Consider the following 26148-nt stretch of genomic DNA (forward strand, 5'->3'; position numbering starts at 1 on the left):
GATCTTTTTTCCCCCATTGCAGTAAAACTAAGCAGAATTTCACTCAGATGGGAAAAAAAAATTCTAACTTCTGGAACATTGTTTCCTGAGTGACAGTTGCTGTGCGCGCGAGCCCGGTTGCCTAGGCAACACAACGCTTTCACTGTAACAGAAGAGGCAGTGGATTTCTTTTAACTCGGGCTTTTCAAACGGTGTGTAAAAATCTACTGGGAGTTTGGAAAGTTTTATTACATCCTTAATAAGTGTGAGAGACGAGGTAAACTTTTTTGTTTTTTCTTTTAGATATTGTAGCATAAGAATAGGAGTAATGGTTCATGAAGTCCTGCTTGTTTCTGCTAAGCTATAAACAATTTAGAGAAAAATATCACTTAACATTAATATTAGCTTAGCATAAGGAATTGTTTACACACATGATTGTGCAGGCTGAAAACTACACAGGTGATGTATTTGAGTTCATATTTATAAATGTAGTCATGCATTTTAATCCATATTTGGAGTTTATCCATATGCAGATATTTTCAGACATTTTTATTAAATGCTAATAGCTAACAGGGCTATACTTTGGATAGATAAATTCATATTTGTTTAACTGTTTAAAATGTTAATATAACCTAACTGACAGGTTACATGAGAATATAATATAAGTTTAATAGGATATTGTGAAAACAACCTTGACCATTTAATGAATTTAACTACATTTTAGGACCCTGTTGAGTTTATATACATGTTTAAAGACACGCAAAGGTCTGTGGTGACCTGTAAGACAGTGGTGTCGTATGATTATTGTCATGAGATTCATGTTATATAAACATTTTTCTTTGTTTATATAGTTAAAATATGAACTATTCTTGTGTTTTACTAAAATAGGATTCTAAAGATGGAATCTGGTACCTCGAAAACCTCAGTGGACCAGATGAACAGCAACAGTTATGATGACTGGCAGTCTTCTAATAAACAAGAAACTTATGATGGGAATAATGACATTGATGACAATGCTGTCCATAACTCTGAAAGCAAAGATACAGAGCCTGAGCCAACTGGGCCATGCCCCCAAATAACTGACAGCTACTTAGAGTGCAACGCTGATTCCAGCTACACAGTCACCTGCACGGTTAGCATGGTGCTGGCTGTGCCCAAAGGTGCAGGGAGTTTTTGACTTTATTGTAGACAGTGTTTTCAGTGCATATAGTTTTCATTACTGTATGATGTATAAGAATTTTGACATTTTGCTGCCAATTGTGCTCAGAAAATGTTGTCTTTTCTGGCATCAAGGTTATGAAGATGACCCAGTTTTGGCAGAGAATGAGAGGCAACTCAGGAAATCCCAGTCTAAATCTATTATAGAGGCGGCCAAAGCTCAGGCCTATTACCACATAGAGTACAAGCTCCTGCCCGACAATAGTGAGCCAATCAAAGTTGACCTGGTGATGTTCGGTTTGGTGGCAAAAGTGTATATGGATAATGAGACAAAGGTAATAAAGTAGATTTTGGAGCTTTCACATTTCGGTATACACGTATATATATATATATATATATATATATATATATATATATATATATATATATATATATATATATATATATGCTTTTTCACATAATATATATAAATTACTTAATGTCTTCAAAATTACATCCTTAGTGTGCAGCAATGTTTTTCTTTCATACATACAGAATTCCTGATATGTTTTGTGCCTGTGTGTAGATGCTGAAGCCATGGCGGCAGGGTGATCTCCTTTGGCTTGGCTGGTCTCAATCTGTGAAGCTCAAAGTGACCAGAGAGCTGCTTATAAAGATGTCATCACATAAAGTAACCTTCAGGGTATGGGACACCAAGGACAGGGTGTCTCCTAAAGCAAAATATGACAGACCCAAAGCCTTTAGATTGTTACAGGGAAGGAGGGTGGAGGATCCAGAGCAAAGAGGTGTGCTCACAGCTAAAACAAATGTTTACAAAAGAGTTTCAAGCATGATTATATAACCTGTCTGTTTTTCTAAACAGGATTTCCTGAATGTGTTATGAACTCCAGAGCTAATGTTAATAAGCAACCTGTTATGAGTGGACATATATAGATAACAAAATACACTGCACTATGTACACTGCAGTTTAATTATAGGCATAATTCACTAGATTTTGGCTGGGATTACTGAGAGGTATATAAGTATACATTTTTTTTTATTGCTTACACAAGAAACTGACTCCATTGTGTAAATTGTGTGGTGGTAGGGACTAGCCTGGACTGTGAACTGGAAAGTGCAGGTAATTATTCATCACTTCTTTGAATTCAGCTCTTTTCATTTTGGTTGCTCTTTAATTAAAATGGCTTGATTACATGAAAGCTCATGAAATCCTAGGGTAATGTTTCACCAAATGTATCCTAAGGTGGCATAAAGGGTATGGTGTATAAATTGCAAGCTCTTTATGAGAAGCAGAACCCAGCAAGTACAACTTCCAAAAAGTGGCAAAAATATGCCATATCAACAGACTACCAACAAACTTCAAAGCTCAAGTGTGACACAGGTATAAACATGTGGCATTGCTTTTAGTAGTGGCTAAAATCTAGGCTGCAGTGACCGACCAAGCTTCTCTTGTGTAACTTTACAGATGATCCCAGTTTCCCCACAATGGAGGCAAGTGAGAAACCTCTGTTGTCTGCAGTTCTGAATACTGGTGGATTGCTGGAACAAAGAGCTACATTTTCCAACCAAAGGTTCAACATTGCAATTCCTTCTGACAGTTCATGACTTAGGACAACTAATTATTTATGCAATTAATCTGCTTAATACTCTCCTATCTTGCTAATAACATAACGTGTAAATGATCAGTTTAGTTCCTGCACATAATTTTTATTGTAAATTTGATGTGGTGGTATTATACTGTCATATGTCATTTCATATTATACTGCATTAAAATTCTTCCGGTTTAGCACCAGACATGATTGCTTTTCACAAAACCAGTCTAAAGAAACCTGTTAAATAATTGTTATATATTCTAGTTATGGGGGAAAGCAGAAACCTCAAACTGCTGATCCAAAAATCATCACATCTGAAGCCACCGCGGATCAAGAAAAGGACACGGCATTGTCAACATTAGCACAGAAACCCTCATTAGATCCCTGTACGAAAGGCCCCGAGGATACCACAACAATCTGTATATGTATCTTTTTAAAAATAAGTTAACCACTGTGGTTACATTTAAGTTTATCTAGTCATGAGGTTTAGTATAGTGAATTATTAGCTGAGAAATGCTTGATCTGTCGTTCTCCTGATCATCAATACTTGTGTCATGTACTTCTGTGATTTCTTGTTCAAGGTTCAACTTCTATGAAGAGTGGCACACTGAAGGACAACAGCTTGTTGGTGTCCAAGAAGAAACATGCTTATAAAACTGATCAGGAGAGAACAGCAGAGGAGGACATGGGCAAAAATGAAGTGGCTTTGGCTGAGCTCAGGACAGTGCATTTTCTTGCAGGTATGTAATAAGGTCAAGTTTGTGTGTGAGGTATAGGAAATAAACACTGATCAGCTGCATTCATCACTACTATGCAGTTCAGCCATGTGTTTCCCTTCAGCAAGCTGTATGTTTATGTAATGTGTTGTAAGAGTGTTTGGGGGTTTCTCTTCTGCTCTTCCTGTGCACTGTAGGGGTGGATCTGGGAGAATGGTCCTCCTGCAGAGCCCAGGTTTCTGAGGCCTCTAATTGGCTGTGGAAAGGCATCAGTGTAAGCCAGCCGACTGCTAGCTAGGCTTTTGATGTGTCCCACTCTGAGCCACAGCAGGAGCCTCTGATGAAAGCTTTCACTTGGGGAAACACTTCAGTTTTTCTCCTATAAAGTGAAGCCAGACAAATCCCATAGACCTACTTTCACTGTGGGGCTGAGAAGAATGGAGGCTATTATACAATGATGTTATTATTTTGGCAGTATACTACAGGCTAAACAAAATATCTTTAAAAAGGTCTTAAAACAGGAAAATTCTATATAGTGTAATGAGAATGAGAAACAAAGCAATAGAAGTGTTAATATAAGATATTAAACAATTCATTTGTTTGCAAACATTAAATTTAAGGCATGTGGCAGACACCCTTATCCAAAGCTATATACACTTAGAGCTATATACACAACGTAAAACTCTGTTTAGTTTTTTTTTTTTTAAATATACACATAACAAAATTAAAATAACAACTCTAGAACAGTTTTGTCTAGAACAGAGTTCACAAAAGTCAGAGTCCTACCTTACCAGAAGAAAATATGTTCAAAATAAAGAGATAAAGCACACTGCAAACAAATCTTGAAAAAAACAATGCTTCATAAATAATGCCTGTAAATATAACAGGACATTTCCCACCATTTTGAAGGTGGCTGATGGTCAGTTCTTGCATGCCATGTACGGTAATTCTAAAGGGTTCTCTCTCTTGTAATAGTTAACCCTAGGTCATTGTAGACCTTGGGTAAAGAGATTCCTGGCTTATCATACTTTCATGCCACAGTGCTCATACTTTACGTGGGGTTAACAATTAATCCTGGGTATTCATGGTCCAACATTTTAAACCTTATATTTTAAACCCTGGGTTAACAATCTTATTTGCATATTTGTGATTCAACAACCATGATTGGATAAATACAGCATGTGACTAGTTTAAAAATTGGCTTATCTTGTGCTGGCACATAAAAAATACTACCATGTTTTTTGGCAAAAAAAAAACTAAGAAAAAAAGAAAAACCCAACAACGTAAACTTCTCTTTACACATCACACTTTTTCTGTGACTATATCATGACATGTGATATGAAGCTCATGCTGTTCACATTCTGATTGTGTGTGTTGCTTGGCATCTAGTCATAACAATCGAACATTGCATCTTTTTACACCATACAATTACATGTATGAAATGTTCCCTTATCCAGGGTTGAAAGCAGGGTTTAGAACAATGATAATGTAGGTGGTAGATAAGAGAACTACTTAACTGTTTTTGATACTATACATTCATGTGATTGCTTTGTGTGCATATATTATATTATGATGCCTTTCCTCTTTTTTCCTTAACAATGAATTTCTCGGGTCCGTTTGGCAGGAGAGACGTCACTGACAGACTGTTTGATGATCTGCTGCAGAAAAGTGTTTAAAGTCTTGTGCAGCATCATTCTGGATCAGCCACTTATGTCTGAAGAACTCAAGGCTGAGCTGAACCCACTGATCATCACAATCTCATCAGCATCTTCTCTACCCTCTACTCCTGTTCCATTCTATGAGCTTGAGGTAGTCCTTTATACGAGACTTTGCTTGTGCTTCTGTATTTTATTTAATATCCCTATATCCGGGGGGCACGGTGGCTTAGTGGTTAGCACGTTCGCCTCACACCTCCAGGGTCGGGGTTCGATTCCCGCCTCCACCTTGTGTGTGTGGAGTTTGCATGTTCTCCCCGTGCCTCGGGGTTTCCTCCGGGTACTCCGGTTTCCTCCCCCGGTCCAAAGACATGCATGGTAGGTTGATTGGCATCTCTGGAAAATTGTCCCGATTGCGTGAGTGAATGAGAGTGTGTGTGTGTGTGTGTGTGTGTGCCCTGCGATGGGTTGCGACGTCCAGGGTGTATCCTGCCTTGATGCCCGATGACGCCTGAGATAGGCACAGGCTCCCCGTGACCCGAGGTAGTTCGGATAAAGCGGTAGAAGATGAATGAATGAATGAATGAATCCCTATATCCAAGTCCATATCCAAGTTTTCTTCACCTTCTGGCAGATATATGACATCTAAGATTTCTTCTCATTCTGTCCTGCTTAGAAGGTCTCTGTGATGCCCTACATTCTGTAGATGGGAAAGAAAAACAAATTGTAGATCACTAACATTTAGCCGGTCACAACCTAGTGTTTAGGCATTTGTATTTGTATTTGTTTTAATCATTCTGTTTTGCACTTACAGCAAAAATGCATGCCTGTTTACTGCCAGTACAAGTTTCACAACATGCCTGCCTACAGGACCAAAGGGCTGAGTCACGGATCAAACATATATTTCAAGGATGTGAACGTGATCCTCACTGGCCTCCTCAGCACTGAAGAGCTGCATGAGTTCCTAAGGGGTCCACCATTAGAGATTGAGATTCATGACCGTGACAGGAAAGTCAAAGAACCTTCTTCAAGTCCAGCAATTTTTGGCACAAAGGCCACTGATGACAAATTAGCCAGCACAGCTCTAGTCCATACTAAACAGACCATCTACAGCTCATTTGAGGAAAAGAGGAAACCATGTGACCCGTTTGGTATTGCCAAGCTAAACCTTTCTGATCTTCTCAGAGGACACAGGTGTCTGAAACTCAGCCTACCAATAAGAGGTTACCATCCAGTGCAATGGCTAGGCACTGAAAAACAAGAATGGGGGGATAATGAGCCTGAGAAAACAGATGCCCAGAACCAAGCTATGCCAAATGGCCATTATCTCCAAGCGAACTCAGAGCTCAAGGTGCAGGTTGAAATAGCACACCCGTTCAATCCTGACCCTGACAAAAGTGAAGGACATTGTGCATTAGGCCGTATCATATACATTTTCAAATACAACAATATTACTTTTCTGGAACGACTGAGGTCTGAAATTTTGAAAGTCAATGCAGTAGCATTTCAACTACATGGCTATAATGAAGAAGTGGCTCAAAGAATCTTACAAGGTCATATAATGGATGCCACAGAAAGAGAAAACAAATATTTGAATGCTTTAACAGGGTTTCACTTCATGGATAAGTCAGTACACCTTTTTGTTCTGGAAGGACTAAAGGATGAAGCCATCAAAAAGCTCTGGGAAACCGTTCATATAAAGTAAGAAACTGCATAGTTACAGTGCATGAAGTGAAAAACAAATAAGTGCTAGTACTCCCTTTTTTTGTCATGTTACTCCCTTTTTTGTGCATAGTTACCAGTTTCAGCAAACCATTTTGAAGCTCTGTGGAGAAGAAAACAATGTTTGAAATGTAGAAATATCGCTTATTACAAATAAGAATTAGAAGACAGAATTAAGAAGACACAAATGAAAAAATTCTGACCTATCCAAGTATTCAAGAGAGATAAGTTTTCCTTATGACACATTGGTTCACCTGGAGACATGTATGATCAAGTCTCTGTAAACCACTGTGTTTATTGTTTCCCACTTGCTCTTTAATAAAGAATAAATTACAAAGATATCAACTAATCTTCCATAATTACACTTTCTATACACTTATGTTGTGTATGTAAAAAAAGTACTGCTATTATTAGCTAGAAAGTTCTGTGGAATTATAAAAAAAAAAACATGGTACCCAAAAGCAAAAAATATTGACGTGTGAATACTGGCCCACTTCAAGCCTTGCTAAGATCATGCATATATTCTCAGAAGCTATTCGTTTGTAGAGTCTCTGAAATTGTTTATTTTACAGGTTGATGGAGGATGTAGAGAAGCAGGTCACAGTTCTTTATAACTCAGGTCTGAGCTTCTCAAAGAGGCTCTATGATACTCTGGATGTTGGGTTGAGACCAATTCATCTCTACAATCCACTAGAGATCATCATGAGACAGCCATTGTTGTACATCAGAGACACAGTCCCCCATACCTGCTTACAAGCCATGTTACGGTACAGCTATTAATATTCAGTCATCTGAAACACACACACACACACACACACACACACACACACACACACAATCAGGCATAGCAGTAAAGCCACTGAGAAAAGTAGTGAATCACATTGATATCTCATTACAGTGAGATACTCTTGTTATTAGGCAGCAAGTGAACAGTTTGTGATGGCTAGACATTTGGCTCAGAACATCTCTAAAACAGCAAGCCTTTGGGGTGTTCCTTTTATGCAGTCATTAGTACCAACCAAAGGCCAAGGCTCAGAGATGTGTGTGGGGAGTGAAGGTTAGTCCATCTGGTCAGATACCACAGAAGAGTTACTTTAACACAAATTGCTGAGAAAGTTAATGGTGGCTATGATAGAAAGGTGTCAGAACACACAATGCATTGTAGCTGCACACCAGTGTCTCCATGTAGAAAGTTACTTTGATGCCATCTACATAAAGATTTTTGCAGACAAGGTTGTTCCCTGAAGGTAGTGGTTATTAATGTAATTCACTTCACCTGTTAATGGTTTTAAGGAGAGAGAGAGAGAGAGAGAGAGAGAGAGAGAGAGAGAGAGAGAGAGATTTTTGTATTGTCAGTCAAGAATTTTCAAACATTTGTAACTGATAAGCACTTTGCAAACATGTAACAAAGTAGGATTACATGAGAAATATGTGTATACACACACACACACACACACACACGTCCTGGGTACATTTTTCAAAGATTAATATGTTTTAATTTGTGCTTTTATTTTGTTTGATCTGCTCCTCTAGAATAAGTCATCTTTGCCAAGTGAGCAAACTTGAAGAAGTGATCCAATACAACCTGTTTCCATCAGCTGAAATGGTTCAGAATTTGGGGAAAGAGTTTGGAATTATTCCTAGCAGAGGAGTGGAGCAATTAATGGCAGACAGCAGTGAGGCAAAGGATATTTTGCATCCTCGTGTGTCACGGAGGAGGACATACACACCCCTCGACATCTTCAATAAAGACTATGTGGAATGGAAACTCAAGAGTCAGGCAAATCAAGAGCTTTGCACCAAAAACTTTATACAGGTATCACCAATCATTCCTAAAATATAATGGAGAAGAGCTGATGTCGAACAAGAAATAAAATGATGCATTTTATTGCCTATATTTCAGGCCAACATTGAGGACATCCGAATAGCAAGAAGTGCTTTACAGACACTAAAGCCAAAGGTCTTTGTAGCTAAAGTGGACGATGGCCAATCTGCCTACAACTACAGTATTCAGACAATGAACAGTACCAGCCTGGCTAAAGGGCTACTGTATAAAGAGATGGCAAAGGTCAGAATGGGGAAAATGTTCAGAAGTGTAGAACTGATTATAACGATTAATTTACTATAACAGTACAGTAGAATTTTCACAAGAAGACAAAAATGTTAACTGAGATTTCAGACCAAATAAAGCCATATACTGAATTAGTATTTTCTAATTTATGTACTTCATATATATTTTCTAATAATTACTCAAACTGGGAATGCTAGAAATTTACTTCTCAATGGTCACATTATTTTACGTGTGTTTTAGGAGCCAGCTCGCAGGTTCACCTACAGCCAGGATTACCACTCCTTCACTGTAGATCCTGTGGATGTAGAGGCTGAACATAAGACTTCAGAGGCCAGGTCTCGAGCTGCATGGCTTACCTACAGTGGCTTCATCCTACATAATATTAAGGATGCCACAGAGTCCAACAAACACCCCAAAAACCCAGAGGAGGCTCGGGTAGAGGAGCTTAAAAAGGTGATGTCAGTCACACGTGTTCCCTGTTACCCCCACGAGTTTCAGGTTTCATGTTCCTCCCAAGAAGCAATTCTGTTTTATGGGCATTCCAGAGAGCTTGTGCAAGAATATAGGCATTTTAATGCTGCTTATATACTACACCACCTCTGATCTTAAGTGGATATTTGGTTGCCTATAATGTGACATGGCTAATGCAGATTGATGGATAACTACAAAGGGCTAAACCAGATGACTAGGCTTTTCTAAGGCACTGGCTTTATCTTATCCACTGAATGTGTGAGTCATTGTCCAACTGCACAAATATGTCTTGCAGAATACACGACAGACGAAGGTCTTGTGATATCCTCTAGTTGAGGGATATTTAAACTTTTGTTCCAGCTGTTTAAAATCCTTGCATACAAATGTCTGGATAAATAACTGCCATGACTGAATGGTGACAACACTTTCCTTTTACTGATTCGTTCATGGCTATAAATAAGACATCTCAAATTGACCTGGTTATGTTTTGTTTCGCACTGGTGCTTCAGGTTGGTACTTTTGACTAATGTCAAGGAGATGATCAAATTAAACATATTCTTTAGAGAACTGACAGATACGTTTACGTTCAATCAACTTTTCACTGTATTTTTTTTTTTTTTATAAAACAAACCGTCACCATTTCACTAGTTAGATCAGAGATGGTAAATGAAAGAGAATGGAGTAAAACCATGACAAGACTGCAAAACCCCTTACCATTCTCAGTGAGCTACCATTAGGGAAAAACTTTACATAAATGCATGTAAAATGAAAAACAAACCATAAAAGATCAGTCATGCTGCTTCATATTTAAAAACTACAGCCAGTTTTTCAGGCATTGAGTGTTTTTGCTACAGTATGTACAGTATTGTCCTGCCTTACAGGAGTCTCTCATTTATACAGCTGAACTTATCTGAATACAAAATTTAGCAGATTAACATGTAACAGGTTCATCAAGCTACAAGGTGAACTCCGAGCTTGCACTGGCCCATTAGTTCCTTAGGAGCTCTCGGTTGCACTATTAAAAACCGTTGTACAAAGGACATTATTTAAATTTACATATGAGGATGGGTTCCCTTCTGAGCCTGGTTCCTCTCAACGTTTCTTCCTCATATCAGCTCAGGGAGTTTTTCCTTGCTGCTATCATTAGGGATATGGAGATATCTATATCTAGTATTTTACATTTTAAATTAATATTTTTAAATACATTTTAAACTTTAAATGTATGTATTCATTTATTTATTTTTATTCTTTTTTCTTATCACTATATATATATTTCTTTTTTCTCTTCTGTTTCTGTAAAGCTGCTTTGAGACAATGTGAATTGTTAAAAGCACTATACAAATAAATTGAAATTGAATTTGAATATTTGTTCTCCATGATCAGCCCTGGAGAGAGAACATTCTTCATGAAAACATACTTAAGCCAGTCCTGAACAGGAACAGATGGCCTTGGAGCAAACGGCACAAGGACTTTGAGCTTTACAGGAGACCACCTGCTGTTTTTAGTCCAGAAACTCCAATTACTATTCACCTTGCAGGTAAAAATCCCAGCACGCAAACACAAATTATGTTGTTGGTTTTTAAACAATTGATATCTAATGTTTCTTCACCCTGCATTCTGTGGGCATCTTCTAGGAGAAGCTCTGCATCAGGAACAGCTTCAGGCTGCACATGCTCAGTATGTCAAATGGTTGAGCAAAATCTTGCCTGATAAGGAGTCTTCAAGTTGTGGTCGAGTCTCAGAGTTCAAGTGCTATATGAGAAGAGCAGGCCTGGATAAACTGCATGATATACTGAAGGACAAGCCTATGAAATTATCTCTGAGAGCATGGAATAAATCACTGGTACAATTTTACATACCTAACATTTACATAGCATGTATATATAAGTCAGCAAAGGGTCAGTGGATGGCTGTAAAGGGAATTGTTAAGAATGTCAAAAACATGAAAATGGACAAGAATAGAGAAGTTTAAGTAACGAGCATATTCGATCAAATTTGTCAAAATCCTTTATACTTACATAAACCTGCTTCATTCACCTGTCACACATCCAGAAACGGAATAATAGGAACACTGTGTGTATTTTCAGCCTATGCCATATACTGACACAATGAAGGAAGACAAACTGGAGTGCCTCCATTCGTCAGACACACAGACAAATCGAAGACTTGCTAGTGAACTCAGCAAATGCCAGTTTGGGTGAGCAGTTTGTTTGATTCCTACTTCTGGTTTAGAGCATAGGCTTCCAGGTGAAGTCGCAAGCAACCCATGGCTAAAAAAAATATTTTTTCAAGTAGTAACTGAAGTTTTTTTTGCCCCAATAGGCGCTACTGGAGGTCACACTCCTTTCAACACAAGCGAAATGCCCAGCCTCTTACAGAAGAAGAAAAAAGTTTGCATGTCTTTCATGCACCTCAGAACACCACCAACATGTACACAGATTTGAGTAACACCCAGCACAAGAGAAATGTCATAGAAATGAAGACCTGTAACAGTGTTGCGGTTTTCATTAAGTAAAAAGGCTGGTGCAGCTCCAGGCTTCAGAGCTACTGCAGCTCCAGGCTTCGGAGCTACTGTGTATTATGAAGCAGCGTTGTTTCTTACATCATATACATCCCTGTCTATATAAAAAAAAACAACAAATGAATAAACCTGTAGAAATGTCACAGTGGTGTTCACTTATTAATACAGTATTTTGAACTGTGGAGATTAGTATTTACAATGATACATTATTGAGAAGATCAAGGTAATAGACTGCATATACAGTTAAATTAACACAAAGACCTTTAGTAATAAGGTAGTGAAGGACGGGGCTGTCAGTATGACCTAAACCAGAATCAACCAGAAAGTGCCTGACATCCAATCAGAATGCAGTACAGTTACATCTAAAAGATTTAATTGCCACATCAGTATGTTCTTTCAAGAGGGTGGGAGCAGACATATGCCCGGTTCTTCAGGACTTCCTGGGCAATCTTCTTAATGTTGGCGTCATTGTTCTCTGGGGAATCTGGAATGAAAACACTTTAATTACTAACAAAAACCAATCCATTCTGGGGAAGTGACAGGAGGTGTCTCAGACAGCTGAAACTATTCGTGTGGGTATAAATGGAAAATGGTTTTAACTCCGAAACTCTACTCCACATGCTAGAGCTTTGTCTTGCAATGTTATAAAATGCACCAGCCTGGTCTCAATTACTGTTTTGTGTTGTACTCACTTCTTTGCAGTTGAGTCATCCAGTAGTTGTTTTTGAAGTAGGCATCCTTGCAGAAGGTGTTTGCTAGCAGCACCTACACCGGTAATAAAATAAACACCAGCCCTGTGTAAGTTATCATAACGATGACCAAAACCAAAGCATGAAGAATATACTGTAGCCGTTTAAATGTAATATTAACTAATCCCAAATTTGTCCCAACTCTACACCTCTACTCTGTGCTCCTCTAGCATTCAATTAACTATTAAACATTTTGTATGGCAGCACTTATGATGTGCTCTGCTTGATATATTGCTTTGCTTGCATTTCCTCAGTTGTAAGTTACTTTGGATAAATGCGTCTGCTAAATGAATACATGTATAAACAAAATCAACACACAATAAGACTCCACACACAATGATAATTCTCTATTAGATGAACATCACCATGGAGTCCTGATCCTTTTCCTTAATAAGAGAAATCATACTAACGAAGAGAAATGGGCCGCCAGCTCATGATTCTGTTTCATTTTAATTGATACCAGGCCTCTCCTCTACTCCATTTTCTACCCTACTTCCTTTCATTTCATTTTTGGCCTGAGGTGTACATCACACACTTTACACAAGTGGCCACTTTTAGCACAAGAGAAGGAGGGTGTGGTGGGAACCGATTTTACCAGAACAGCATTGATTTTCCCTTGGCAGGATAACATTAGTGATTTCATTTTGAACTTTGTACAAAGTAACACTGGCTTGTGGCTGGCTGTCTACAGATGATAGTTGAGCTCTGCCAGCTGTCTGTACAGACATCATAGTTAGCTACATGAAACCTAACAACTTCTATTTCTCAGGTTCTTTTAGACGGTTTTGAAAAGGAAATCTCTTCTTATTACAATGTGTTCTTAGTAAGTGCTCCTGATGGGTTTGTTGACTCCATCTGATGGCCCTCTGAAGCTCACTAGTGTTGTATTCACACTGCAGCAGCACAATACACTGCTGGTTGCTTTAGAGGAGTGTCGCTCCTCTAAAAAAATAAAAAACACATGTACACTGATGTATAGCTGTCTAGAGTGATAAAGTCTAGATCTGCTCTCAGAACAGGCTGGCTATATTTGATCGTTTTTTAGGAATTCCTTGGTTGTTGTTCTTAAACTAAATTAAATTCCAAATATACTTATATTCCACTGAATTTTTGTAACTGTTGATGACTTTTGTATTTCTTATAAACTTAATCCACATAAAAAATATAAATAAATTAAAATTTAATATCACGTTCACCTGTTTTGGGGTCATTTTTCGAGGCATACAAGGCTCCCAAAATGTCTTTTACTGATTATATTGTTGTAATCATGTTTTAGTTGCTACCGATCTATGCTGTCTTTCCATTTTGGCATCGTGCTGAATTTGGCACAGTGATCATTGGTGTGGCTTATGAGAAGACAACAGAGAGCAGTATGAATGTGGCTGCTGCAGGACAAGAGTCACCTTTTGTTGAACCAGAGTTGAGAAAGTTTGTTTCCCTTACTTCTACTGTTCTCTGCACAGGACTTGCCTGATTTAGTATCAAAATAATTGGAGGGTGGGGGTGGCGAAGCATTTTGCATGGTTTGAGAGCATATTATTGTTTGTTTTTAATGCCATGTTAGCATCAGGGCTATTTTCATGCCAAACAATAGGTGAACATTTCACTCCATACAATATAAATTGTTATATCGTCGCTGTCGGGCGGAATCCTCGTATCTCCAAAACCGTTATTTTTCAGGAAATGAAAAAAACGCCGTACCTTATCTGCAATGCACAGGGTTTAGTCGCAGTGGATTGTCTTGCGCTAAATTCCTGTCCTCAGACGAGCACCAAAACTAGCGGGGGTCAAGATTTTTTTTTCTTTGAGCCCAGTGTTTTGAAGACATTTACCTCAGAAGACGTGTTGATTTGTTGCGACTCTTCTTGAGGAGAAATATGCCGCGAAGCTCTCCCACGGCGTGATTAAGAGGTGGACAGTTGAAGTGTCCAATGGAGTTATGAGATTTGCGCTCAAGCTATTTTCAAGACTTTAAACTGGTTAATAACTTGTAAAAATAACAGACCCACATGGGGACTGACCAATAGCATCGATATGTGAAAAAATATGAAATTGACAAAATTTGGACATACGAGGTTTCCGCCCGACAGCAACGATATAAAAACATTACATATTGACAAAGACAGAAGGTCTTTAGGTGACACTTTCTGAAATATTCTGTGTGTGCATATTTCTGCATAAAACCATTTTCTGTCCAAATCATAAACTTTATCATCCAACAGAATATGTTTAAAAGTGAAGGGAACTTGACACGTATGACATAAAGGAGGAGCTTCTCCAATCAGTAGTCACCCATGTGTAAGTCTTGAGTAACCCAGTTGGCACCTAGTAAAAACAATCTGGCCACGCCATGATCTTTATAGATGACGTTTCTTTTTATGCTGGGGTTTATAAATGCGTGCCTTTTACTTGACAGATTGTGGTGCGCTGCATTCATGTGGAGTTGTAGTTTGTGGTCTTTTGGTGGAGAGGCTGATGGATAATTGATTGAAATGCTGTGTGTTTGGTTAACAGGCTGTCAGGTGTCTGGTTGAGAAGCTTGCTTGATGCTAAATTATTTACCTCATGTTCGTGGTTGCGGAGGCCGATGCTGATGGAGCGGCTGGCACGGGACAGCACTGCTGTCATTGCGTAGAGGTTAATCAGTGTATCGGCCACTCTCTTCAGCACTAGTTGCTCATCAACTATAGTCTAAAACACACAGAATGGTATACGATTGACTGCCTTGAGAAACTTTCCTTGTGAAATGCAGCAAGCAAATGCTTAAAGGTTAAGTTCTCTTGCTAACCATTAATCAACATGGGAATAAAAAAAGTCAGCTACCACATCCACAGCATACGCATTGTGAAGCTTTTCAAACTTGATATATTCCATGCACGGTGCAGATGTAACCGCTGGAGTAAAATGATTTATTGCTTTAAATGTTGCCTTCGCATGTAAAGGAAAAATAAACAGTGATTAAATCAAGCAGAAGAACAGCATCCAAAAATCTCATGTCTCTTTGTGAGTCCTAATTACAATAGCGTGGCCTTTTTTTAACCAAGAAGAAAGGAAAAAGAGGAGAGGAGGCTAGGGACAGCTGTCTCACACATGAGGCCACACATTACCTCAGTGCAACAGGAAATAGGGGAATAGCAAGGCGGTCCAACAGTACTCAACAAGCCCACACTGATTATCCTGCACCTCCTTATGGCAAGCAGCATCACTCTGGGATGTTAAACCAATAGCATGTTTTCTCTGGCGGTATTTGAAAAATCTACAGAGGAAGTGATCACATAAAACTCCAAAAGTCAAGGAAAAAGTGAGGCAAGGAGCGAGGAATTCAAAAGTCAAGGAAAAAGTGAGGCAAGGAGCGAGGAATTCATCTGCAGTGGCAACAGAAAGAGCAATTTGGCAGGGAGATTTTCTGGCACTGCAAAGTTAGCATGATCAAATAAATGAACATATTCACTGGAACATTTATTGAGATTTTAGTAGAAGGGGTTTACCTTTCCGTATCTGTAGAGCAGGCTTTCTACAGTGGAGCCGAACAAGGCCACGTTCTGCTCCAACATCTTAGCGCTCTCCTGCATGAGACAGAGGTACGTCATCATTTACTCTAACGTGAAACATTGCTTTCCCTTGATTAGTGAGTGAAACCGTTAAACTGTGACACACAGCGAGTTTGTCTGTTCCAAGTCGAAGTGCTGATTAATCTTCTGTAACAGTAGTGGAGAACTGGTAACAGTTTCATCTGTAATTCCCATCATGTTTCACATAATGTGCTAGGAGCGATGAAAAAATTCACGTCAAGGAAATCAGCATTTGATTAATTTACCTGTTTGAGCATCAGGAGCACCAATCATCTGTGTAATCTATACATTAACAATTTTGGAGGTCCTAGAAGGTATTTTAGAAAACTTTGCTCATTTTAACCCATATAATATGTTGAATTCTAATTTGTTATTATTTCTATATTAACAGCTCATTCACAGAAATCTGTACAATTGACACTTCACATGATCTGAGGCTAATAAAATAAATGCTGTTATTTAACTAAGAAAACTGTCTAATCACTGATTTGGTGACGCTTTCTCTTAAGAGAAGGCAGTTTAACATTTAGCTAAGGAGTTCCCATTTCAGTGATTTATCTACAGGGTTTCCACCACAGGAAAGTGTTAAGCACAGAGCACATTGCTTTTTCAAAGCAATAAGAAAAGCTCAAGAGCATGAAGACAGAGTGCTGAGGGGAGAATATATAGCTTATAAAACTTGAGAGAAGACAGATAAAGAATAACGTGTCCTTCTTTAATACATGAAATGTAATCATTTGCAAACTGTAGTGATAACAGTAATAATACACCTCTAGCCATTCAGTCAAAAAAATAAAAAATAAATAAAATAATCATCAGCTCCAGGGTGTTAACATCACTGTGCTGCATTTCCATACAGATGTGTGAAATAATTAAAAGATTTAAGATTGCATGCGTCAGATACCAAATTTAGATACCGTCAAACTGGGGTGAACCACACCATCCTTTCCCGTCAGGCCAAAGTCCACGGTCCTCCCTAGAGAGTCCTTGAGCTTCTTGGCCAAAATCTCAACCACCACGCTGACATTCCCCTTTTTCATCTGCCTAAAAAAAAGACAGCCAAACACAAGCAGTTTACCTTGCGGCATTCTTTAACTGTGACTAGGCACAGACATATTTATAGTTTATACACACTTGATTTTTTCTGTTAGGATTTTGCCTGCATACTGCATTCCGGTGAGAGCAATGTACATCCTCAGGATCTCGTTGGTTCCCTACAAGCAGACAGGAAGAAAACGTTCATATCGAGTCTCATGTGCCCTCTAGTGCTCATCACATGACAATTTCATAGTTTAAATTGTCAAAGTGCAACCAATTCATTTAATTTTTATACAAAATTATAGAAACAAACAAACAAACAAGTTTCAAATTAAGTTACTGTATATCTTCAACATCTATCACTTGTATATCTCAAGTCTGAGGCGATGATGGCAAGGAAAAACTCCCTGACATGATATGAGGAAGAAACCTTGAGAGGAAGCAGACTCATTTGGGTGACAGTAAATAATACAAATGTAAATAATGTCCTTCCTGCAACAGTTTGTAGTGAACTAACAGAGTTCATCATAGACCCAACACTAATTCCTTCCTACCGAAGTCTTCAATTGATCGCTGATGAAGACACAATCATAAAGCTGACAAAACCAAAATCCAGTTTACAACCCAGATAAATTACTGCGGATGAATTCTGTAACGCTTCGTGAATTACACAATGTCTAATATTGGGGCTACTGTGGAAGTGGACCAATGTGTATAATACAATCTTTGTTTAAAGATACCTCGAAGATCTGCAAGATTCGACAGTCCCTGAGGTAGCGCTCAAAGGGGTAATTCTTGGTATATCCAAGTCCTCCCAAAACCTGCAATGCCTCGCTCACACACACCCAAGCACCCTCGGAGCTGAAGACCTGCAGAAACACACACACACAAATATGAAATCCATATTAATTCGTTTAAACTGTATTTTAACCTATTGTACTGTACATTTTTGTTCAGTGATTCTATTGCATCCTGTTGCCTTAGAGTTACAAACCCACGATCCTTATTTTATAGATATTAATTGCAAAGGGGTTAAAAAACAGGCTTTGATTAAACAAATAAAAAGCTGTTACTTGCTCACAATAAATTTTCTGAAGGGTGTTTTTGTGGTATATGTTCATGTAGAATGTCATTTTTCACAATAACTTTTCATAATTCTACAGGCACTCATTTGTTTAAATAAACGAAGGTTTGCTTTTTTTAAATTTATGTTGTTTTGATTCATTTATTTGTTCCTTATTTTTGACTATTGCTATTGTAATGCATGTAAAAGAGGGTTAAATCAATTCCTGCTCACTATCAGATTCTTACTTCCAGCTCGTCTCACCTTAAAGGAACAGTGCAGCATGTTCTTCAACCTACAGCATCTGAAGTGTACATATTACTACTACAGACAATAATGTTTGCACTTGTTCATGTATAAGGAAAATAAAAAAGCCTGTAAATCATACAATGGAAATAAAAGGTGCAGTTAATTAAAGGTTTATTTTTATTATTATTTTTATTTTGTGAATTCCATTCTTGCAAATGAAGCCTTTAAACCTGTAGAATTCATGATTCGTGGCAGCGTAGTCAAGCCTAATCTGTTTCTGACTTTTCCGTCTCATTTCAAGTTATATTTATTTACATAAATCTAAGATAAACTTTACTGAACCTGTAGAACACACACCGATCCCTTCTGGATTTTGTGAGTTTGGATTTTTTTGATTGTTGCGCTTGAAAATCCTTGATTTTGTTTCAATGATATCTTGGCCCCAATCTGTGATAATTATTAAACATATGTGAATATCTGAATATGATGGATTTTATTTGATTTTGCGTCAAATTTCTGTGATGGTAAAAACATGAAATCCTGGAAAATAAATCTCTGTGGTAATCATATATGCTGTGATGCTGCAGTTCCTTTAAATAACACAGGAGAGCCAAGAGTCTGAAAAACACACTGTAAAGTCTGAATCTGTGCTGAATCGACAGGGACAGAGAGCAAAATATTCAGCCTTCCCACCCAAGATCAAGGCTAATTTCACTCATGGACTTCACTAAACTCCTGCCCCAAATGACTGGATGCATTCACCTTAGCCAGTTGTGCTTCTCTGAACACTAACTTCACTTCTAATCAGATAACTAACGATATCTGAAAATAATAATCAACAGACAAGAAGGAACCAAAAATGCAGACATTTGGGTTGTCAAAATGTGGCCAAACATCTTTACCTTCACCATGGCTGCCTCTACAGAGCAGTCAGGAACTCCAGGCCGGTCCATCAAGCCAGCAGTCAGATATGCCATGCTCTCCATCACAAACGCATTCTGGGCCATGATGGCAAACTTCTCCTGTAAAACAGACAAAAACAATTCAATTTATTAACAACAACCATCTTCTACCCAGTATCCTACAGAACTGACAAACATCATACCTGAATCATCCCAAATTCAGCCAGATTCTTGGTGAACTGTTTCCTTGTGCCTGCATATTCTGCCGTCATCTCTGTAAGACAAAGCGATGCTTATTTGGCTTGATCCAGTCTGTTAAACGAGTCAACACTTAATCCGATTTAACATTATTATACCAATCAGCTTCTTGATCATTCCTGCACTCGCACTTCCCATGCTGAACCTCCCACTGTTCAGGATGTTCATAGCAATCTGTGGAGACACAAACACATGATAGAGTAACATGTCAAGTAACAAGTCCACACAGTGACATAATAAACAAGGCAACACAATTTGTTTTAAATACTGAGAAATGCAACTCAATATGCTGATGTGTAATCACCTTGAATCCACCACCAACCTCTCCAATCACATTCTCTATGGGCACTTTGGTGTTTTCAAATGCTACTTCACATGCTAAAAAAAAGACACAAGGAAAGTAATCGTTAACTAAAGCGTTGTACCAGTAACGGATATGGAAATCTATACTTTAATGAATGAAGACTTCAGTACATCTAGCATATATTAGTTTAAGGACAATCATACATCATAAAGGATGTGAACTCACTGTTAGAGCCTCTGATTCCCAGCTTGTCCTCCGGTTTGCCACTGGTCACCCCACCAAACGCTCTCTCCACTATGAAGGCTGTTATCTTGTCTTTCTTTTGCCCGTCCTTGTCCAACACCTCTGTTCTTGCAAAAACTGTCATGATATCTGCCATCCCACCATTGGAGATCCAGATCTAAAAGTGATGCAGACAAAAAAATCAAACACACAATTTTCCTTTTGGTCTAAAAGCAGTTCAAGTTCATCAGCCGAGGCATGTTTGTCTTCTTTAGTTCTACGTGTATCTTAGAAAATAATGCAGCTATTAATGCAGTAATGGAAGTCTAGCTCAGCTAAAACATTGACCATAAAATGTGCAGCTGACATTTCTTTAACAGTAAACCATTTAACATAGGATATATTTCTGACATTTATACAGTTATACAAATCCACACCTTCCTAAAGAATGAAGACAGAACAGTTTCTAAAAACTATGAATTTAATAAAAATCAAGGCTCTGATTAAAAAAATGAAGACTATGTAGCTTAATACTGTCACTTGAAGCAAGTAAATAAAGATTTTGGCATGTATTCACTCAGAAACCAAAGAAGTAAAATACATCTTGGTCACTGACTATATTTGGGCTTGTCTCAGCCTAAGACATCACACTCATGACCTGTTGGCTGAACATCTGATACCTATGGCACACAAAATTGAAAAAACTTCAGGAGGTTTTGGTGTTGCTGATTGGTTGGAGTCTACAGGATTTCCAGAAGTCAGGTTTTTTAACAATCCGCCTGGAACCAAAGGCGTTATGACGCTCTATTTCCCATGTGAAAAAAGGAAGCCTTCGTGTTTAAGACTGTGACAATGAGGACTTTCAAAATGATGTGAACCTTATGACATAGACTCTTTAATTTGCACAACTGGTTGCACACTGACCTGTTTTTCTAGGGACATCAGCTTTACATTTTCATGCCCCTAATCATGATGCTGAACAAAACCCACTATAATTGGTTGCTTTACATGTCAGTCAGACAGCCTCTTGAGCAGTCTGTGACCAGAAACACTAAAAATGACAAATACATATGTAATGTGTAGTGATTTACAGTAAGTAGTCCACTTGTTACAGATTAATTTTCAAGGACTTTTAGAATGGTATAATTTAGCTATTTGACTTATTGAGCTTACACACTCATTACATGTCCAGTTATTTCTCAGTCTGACTCGTTCATTTAATGCTGAAAGTCTAAATTCTATTAGTCAAAATGAATTAAAAAATGCTTTTAAAATTGACAGTTTACAAGTGAACTCAAAAATACCCATACTAGTCAAATTTAAATGATATGTTTGCAGACATAAAACGACTTAAAGTTGTTTGCACCCCCACTTATTACTGATAACAGCACCTTTGAGCCATTAAGCAGGAAATGTTTTCCATCTTCTGTCAGTGTAGCACGTGTCTGAATAGAGGCAGCATCACTTCCACTAAAACAAAGAAGACATTATAACACTTGTTTTCTATGGGAAAACACCATGGAAAGTTCTCAAAGTCCAATCTAGCAGTAATGGCATCAGACCTGCCGGGCTCAGTCAGACAGAACGCTGCTACATGCTCTCCTGAAGCCAGTCGGGGCAAGTATTTGGCCTTCTGCTCCTCAGTTCCAGCCAACAAGATTCCCTGAAACAACAATACATACAAGATTTCACTTATTTATTAATCCTTTCTGATTATTAATGTGATACACTGCTTCGACTCGCCAAAACCCAGGTTAGCCCAGATATCCTTTATATTCTCATTCCTTACCATGCACAAGCCTTTAAAAGCAATAAAAACAACAACAACTGAAATCACACTATGAAGTTGAACAGTGGCAGCGCCTCAATATATTCATCAGCTGTCCAGTAAAATTACTCTTTATAAGATCATCCAGGTTCAATCCCAATGAAACACTAATTACATCTTTGGAGTAACCAGAGATTTAATACATGTTGCTATTTGACAGATAGAAGGCAAAATTCTAGAGATTTTGTCAGCTTTCTAGATGCACAGGTCAAAGTTGTGCAGTTGTTAATTGTTATCACTGCACCTCAACATAAGTACTTAAAATCTCATTGGGCATTGAGCATTTTCAGGATAGGAGGAGGAGTGGACAAGGATAATTCATAACAGGGCTGACAGCTATAGCTAATGTAAGAAAATCCATTGTTTTTAAGATTTCTTTTATAGAACAAAAAATGAAACCTTAATCTAAAATATATGTAGGGTCAGTGTATGTAGAGAAAAAAGAGTGTCTAAAATGTACAGAACCATATGTATTCACATATGTATATGGCACACATTAGGAGAGGGACAGGGATTATGAAGTGGATAATGTCTGTACATCTGAAATGTGTATGTACTATGTACTATGTGAGGCTTTTTTCCTATGTAAATGCTGAGTAAAGAAGAATATCTTTTTCTAGTTTTGCAATTTATTTGGGCTGGAAATTTGACTAGAAACCAGACCTGCCATAATTGGACACAGCTGAAGAAACGTATGCAAAAAACTGCTCCAAATGATCAGTAAGACTGCATGCTGGATGATTAGGTTGTCAGCTCTCAACTCCTTATTACAAGGTTACTTCACTAGAAAGGAGCTGCAGCTGGGTTTGAGTGTATATAATATTTTTGAAGGTGCTCAGCAAATTAATAATAAAGTATGATCAATTAGCTAATAGTGAGATATTCTTGTGGCCTTATATTATATTCAAGTGTTAGGCAGCAGACAAGGTGTGGCAGCTTACCAAAATGCGTGTGTCTGTGTGTTCATCAGAAAACCAACACTCACCTTTAAGCCAATGGCCTGATGTGCTGCAAGTGTGACAGCAATGGCTCCATCAAGGGATGTGATCTCTCCCAACCGAGCGTACATGGTATTGGAGAGACCAAGGCCACCTGTACAAAGACACACAATGTTTAGCGCCCAACACCTTCAGTATAATTCAATGTCAAAACATCACACATGGGTCTTTTGTTAAGTCAGTAGGGGTCTGCTTGGTCTCACCGTACTCCTCAGGCACCTGGATTCCAAACAGCCCCAGTGCTTTGAGCCCATCCAAGGTTTCAGGTGGGATTTTTGCCTCCTCATCAATCTTCTTAGAATCCACTTGAGAGAGACGTTAGGCATTATACATGGTTTCACTTGTTCAGTTCACAGTTACAGGCTTTGAATCAGCACGGTTTGTCACTCACCATCCTCGCTGAAAAACCTCTCCACTGGAGCAACAAATTGTTTAATCTCTTCTAATTCTTCATTACTGATTTCTGGATAAGGAAAGACTTCATTCTAAAGAACAGATTAGAATAGATTGGACAAAACATCTCAGATAAAGTGGCACTTACATTTCCAGCATCTCATTTTATACAACCGGGGCCTCGTTCAGGGGCCCAGCAGTGAACATTCAAATATATAAAAGAATAGAGACATAATATAATATAATATACAGTATATACACAACAAAATGTATAAAAAGAGACCAGTATTAGTTACATGAACAGACATATTGCACACAGGTAATACTGCGCGTTTTTCAAAAATTCTGTTTTGCACATGTTGTTTAGAATACTTTGTTATTGTTATTCTTGTTATTGGTTATTGTTATACTTAGTTTGAAACAGCACCATAACTTTTCACTGTAAATAGTCTAACACCTGTGAAGTTACTAGGTAGTTTAAAGCAGGACACAACAACCTACTTGGACAATCTGAGACAATCTAAGACCAGACATCATTTATTTACAAGAGTTAACGCAGAAAAAGTTTAAATAGATAAATAAATGATATGGTTCATTATACAACACCAACAAAGTCTCAGTGGCAGAACAAGGACTGATTATTTGAGCTCAGTGACCCAATAAAGCAGACATATGAAGCCCTGTGTGTTGTGTACGTGTATTTTCTCACCCACCTTGTTTACCTTCCCTAAGAACAGATCTTTTCCGTACACTAAACTCCTTGAACTCGTCTGGACACCGCGCTGTGACACGTTAAAGCCAAAGCTCAGCTCTTTACCGGCTCGACCGCAGAGTAAAGTCTTTCCCAGCTTAGCTGTTTTTGACAAAGCAATGATTCTGTTCAGGTTCATGGTTCTGTACATAACTTTCCCGATACACTGACCGTAAAACCTTTAACCTATATTTGTCGCACAGAGATGACGATTTAATATGGCGTACATTGTAATACATTGTAGTGTTGTCGCTAGAGGGCAGCGTTTGTTTATTCGTGATCTCAGTCCCTTAGACGCTCGTGGGCGGTTTATCTTTTTTTTTTAACCCCGTATTTAACATATTTACCCGTGATAAATGCCGTGCAGTGGTCATGAGGAGCCTATAACATATCTCAAGTGACACAGGGTTCCCCAACCCATCACAGGACACAATCTCATACACACCCTGCATTTACACCTTCATCCAGAGTCACTTACATTTATTCTACCTGAGCAATTGAGGGTTAAGGGCCTTGCTCAGGGGCCCAGCAGTGTCAGCTTGGTGGACCTGGGATTCGAACCCTTGATCTTCTGATCAGTAGTCCAAAATCCCCCAACCACTAGGCTACTACATCTCACAGACAGTACAGAGCTGTCAGGGGGAATAAACCTGGTGCATTCACACTGAATTCAGTTAATCTGACGTTTTCACATATGCACGTATAACAAGGATTTATTTATTTATTTTTGTTTGTTTGTTTGTCACAACGGCTCAGAAATTCAGATCTGACAACTGTCCATATTATAGGAGAGCACTACACTCCATTACTGAGAAATCGTAATCAGCTATAAAAATGTTATAGACAAACATTTTGCTCTAACTCTGCTCCACTTATATATATAAAGAAGATATATAATAAATCATACCAGAGAAGAGAAGGTTTGTTCTCTAGATTGTAGTTTATTGTTTGGTTGCCTTGCATGTACTGGTCTGCATTCATCCTGTTGCATCACCATGAAACAACAGTTCATTGAAACAGTTATATTACAATAAAATCCCATTGCAACAATGACTGGGAGGTAGAGCTTCATCAATACGCAGAATAACCAATGCAACAGAAAATAGCAGCTGTACGCAGACAAATGTATACATTTTGGAACTGGTTAACATCAATACATGCAAAGTATGTAATTTACATTTTCATGTGGCCTTTAGTGCTTGAGTAGATTTTCTGGAAGTCGCCTATGTTGTGTAAAGGCTGCCCACATATATCATGTAAGTAGACAGTTACTGACTGTAATTTTAATCATTTTAATGAAATAGCTTCTCAGATGTTGTTTTATACTGGACCAGTGACAAGTCAGTATTTGCTGTGCTATGAGTTTACAAGTCACAGCAGCACCCTCTGCATTGGCCATTTTATCATTAGTGTTGTTGGTCCATATTGTAGGTGTACAGTTATACCATGGCATTTTATTAGTGTCTTTGTTTAACCACAGGACTGCTATGTATTGACTTAAAATACAGCCTAATTAAATATTTATTCTTTAAAGATTTTCATCATTTTACAGATTGTTATGTTAAAATAGACTGAAATAAGGTTAACTGCATTTACATAACATTTATTATTTTACATGACCTTTACATAACTATAAGCTTATATAGAAGGTTCTTTTTATGTTTGCACCTTTCTGTGGAACCAACAGATTAATTTACAGAAAGTCAGGACAAAGTTGTTTTAATTATAGCCAAAAGACAGACAGTTGAAACAGAAGGTGACATTTTCCTCACGATTAGTATCTGAGCCTGACCTTCTGGCTTCTGCTGTCTTTTCTCTAAGGTCACACCAGAATAACTGAATAACACTCACTTTCCTGCCCCAGGCCATGGTTTTCAAACGATAATGTCTCTTTCTGTCTTTTTCTGTGGTAAAGAACTGAGAATATAAGTCAGAC

At 38.2% G+C, this 26148-nt stretch overlaps 2 protein-coding genes across 3 annotated transcripts; one reads left to right on the forward strand and one right to left on the reverse strand.

The window, feature by feature from the left end:
• The first annotated feature begins 57 nt into the window (after nt 1–57).
• cfap92 (cilia and flagella associated protein 92 (putative)) lies at nt 58–12028 on the forward strand. Of its 2 annotated transcripts, none has more exons than XM_060857825.1 (19): nt 58–191; nt 868–1139; nt 1273–1472; nt 1703–1922; nt 2225–2257; nt 2381–2518; nt 2603–2708; nt 2994–3115; nt 3311–3469; nt 5070–5254; nt 5915–6801; nt 7395–7589; nt 8356–8638; nt 8726–8890; nt 9134–9346; nt 10748–10901; nt 10999–11207; nt 11452–11561; nt 11687–12028. In XM_060857825.1, the coding sequence occupies exons 2-19, from the start codon at nt 878–880 to the stop codon at nt 11877–11879; spliced, it is 3834 nt and encodes a 1277-aa protein (XP_060713808.1). In that variant the 5' UTR covers nt 58–191; nt 868–877; the 3' UTR covers nt 11880–12028. The 2 variants fall into 2 exon arrangements, with proteins under 2 accessions (XP_060713808.1, XP_060713809.1); XM_060857826.1 differs by having other exon boundaries at nt 125–256.
• On the reverse strand, nt 11354–24419 carry acad9 (acyl-CoA dehydrogenase family, member 9). Its single transcript, XM_060857827.1, has 18 exons — nt 24175–24419; nt 23460–23553; nt 23272–23373; nt 23056–23162; nt 21805–21905; nt 21634–21712; nt 20246–20420; nt 20021–20094; nt 19815–19890; nt 19662–19732; nt 19459–19578; nt 17985–18113; nt 17341–17420; nt 17124–17250; nt 16123–16200; nt 15197–15325; nt 12578–12650; nt 11354–12369 (listed from the first exon to the last, which is right to left on the reverse strand). Exons 1-18 carry the CDS (start codon nt 24361–24363, stop codon nt 12269–12271), a joined length of 1905 nt encoding a protein of 634 aa, XP_060713810.1. The 5' UTR covers nt 24364–24419; the 3' UTR covers nt 11354–12268.
• Nucleotides 24420–26148: the final 1729 nt, after the last annotated feature.

Source organism: Tachysurus vachellii, chromosome 22 (genome assembly GCF_030014155.1).
Source record: "Tachysurus vachellii isolate PV-2020 chromosome 22, HZAU_Pvac_v1, whole genome shotgun sequence".
NCBI lineage: Eukaryota > Metazoa > Chordata > Actinopteri > Siluriformes > Bagridae > Tachysurus > Tachysurus vachellii.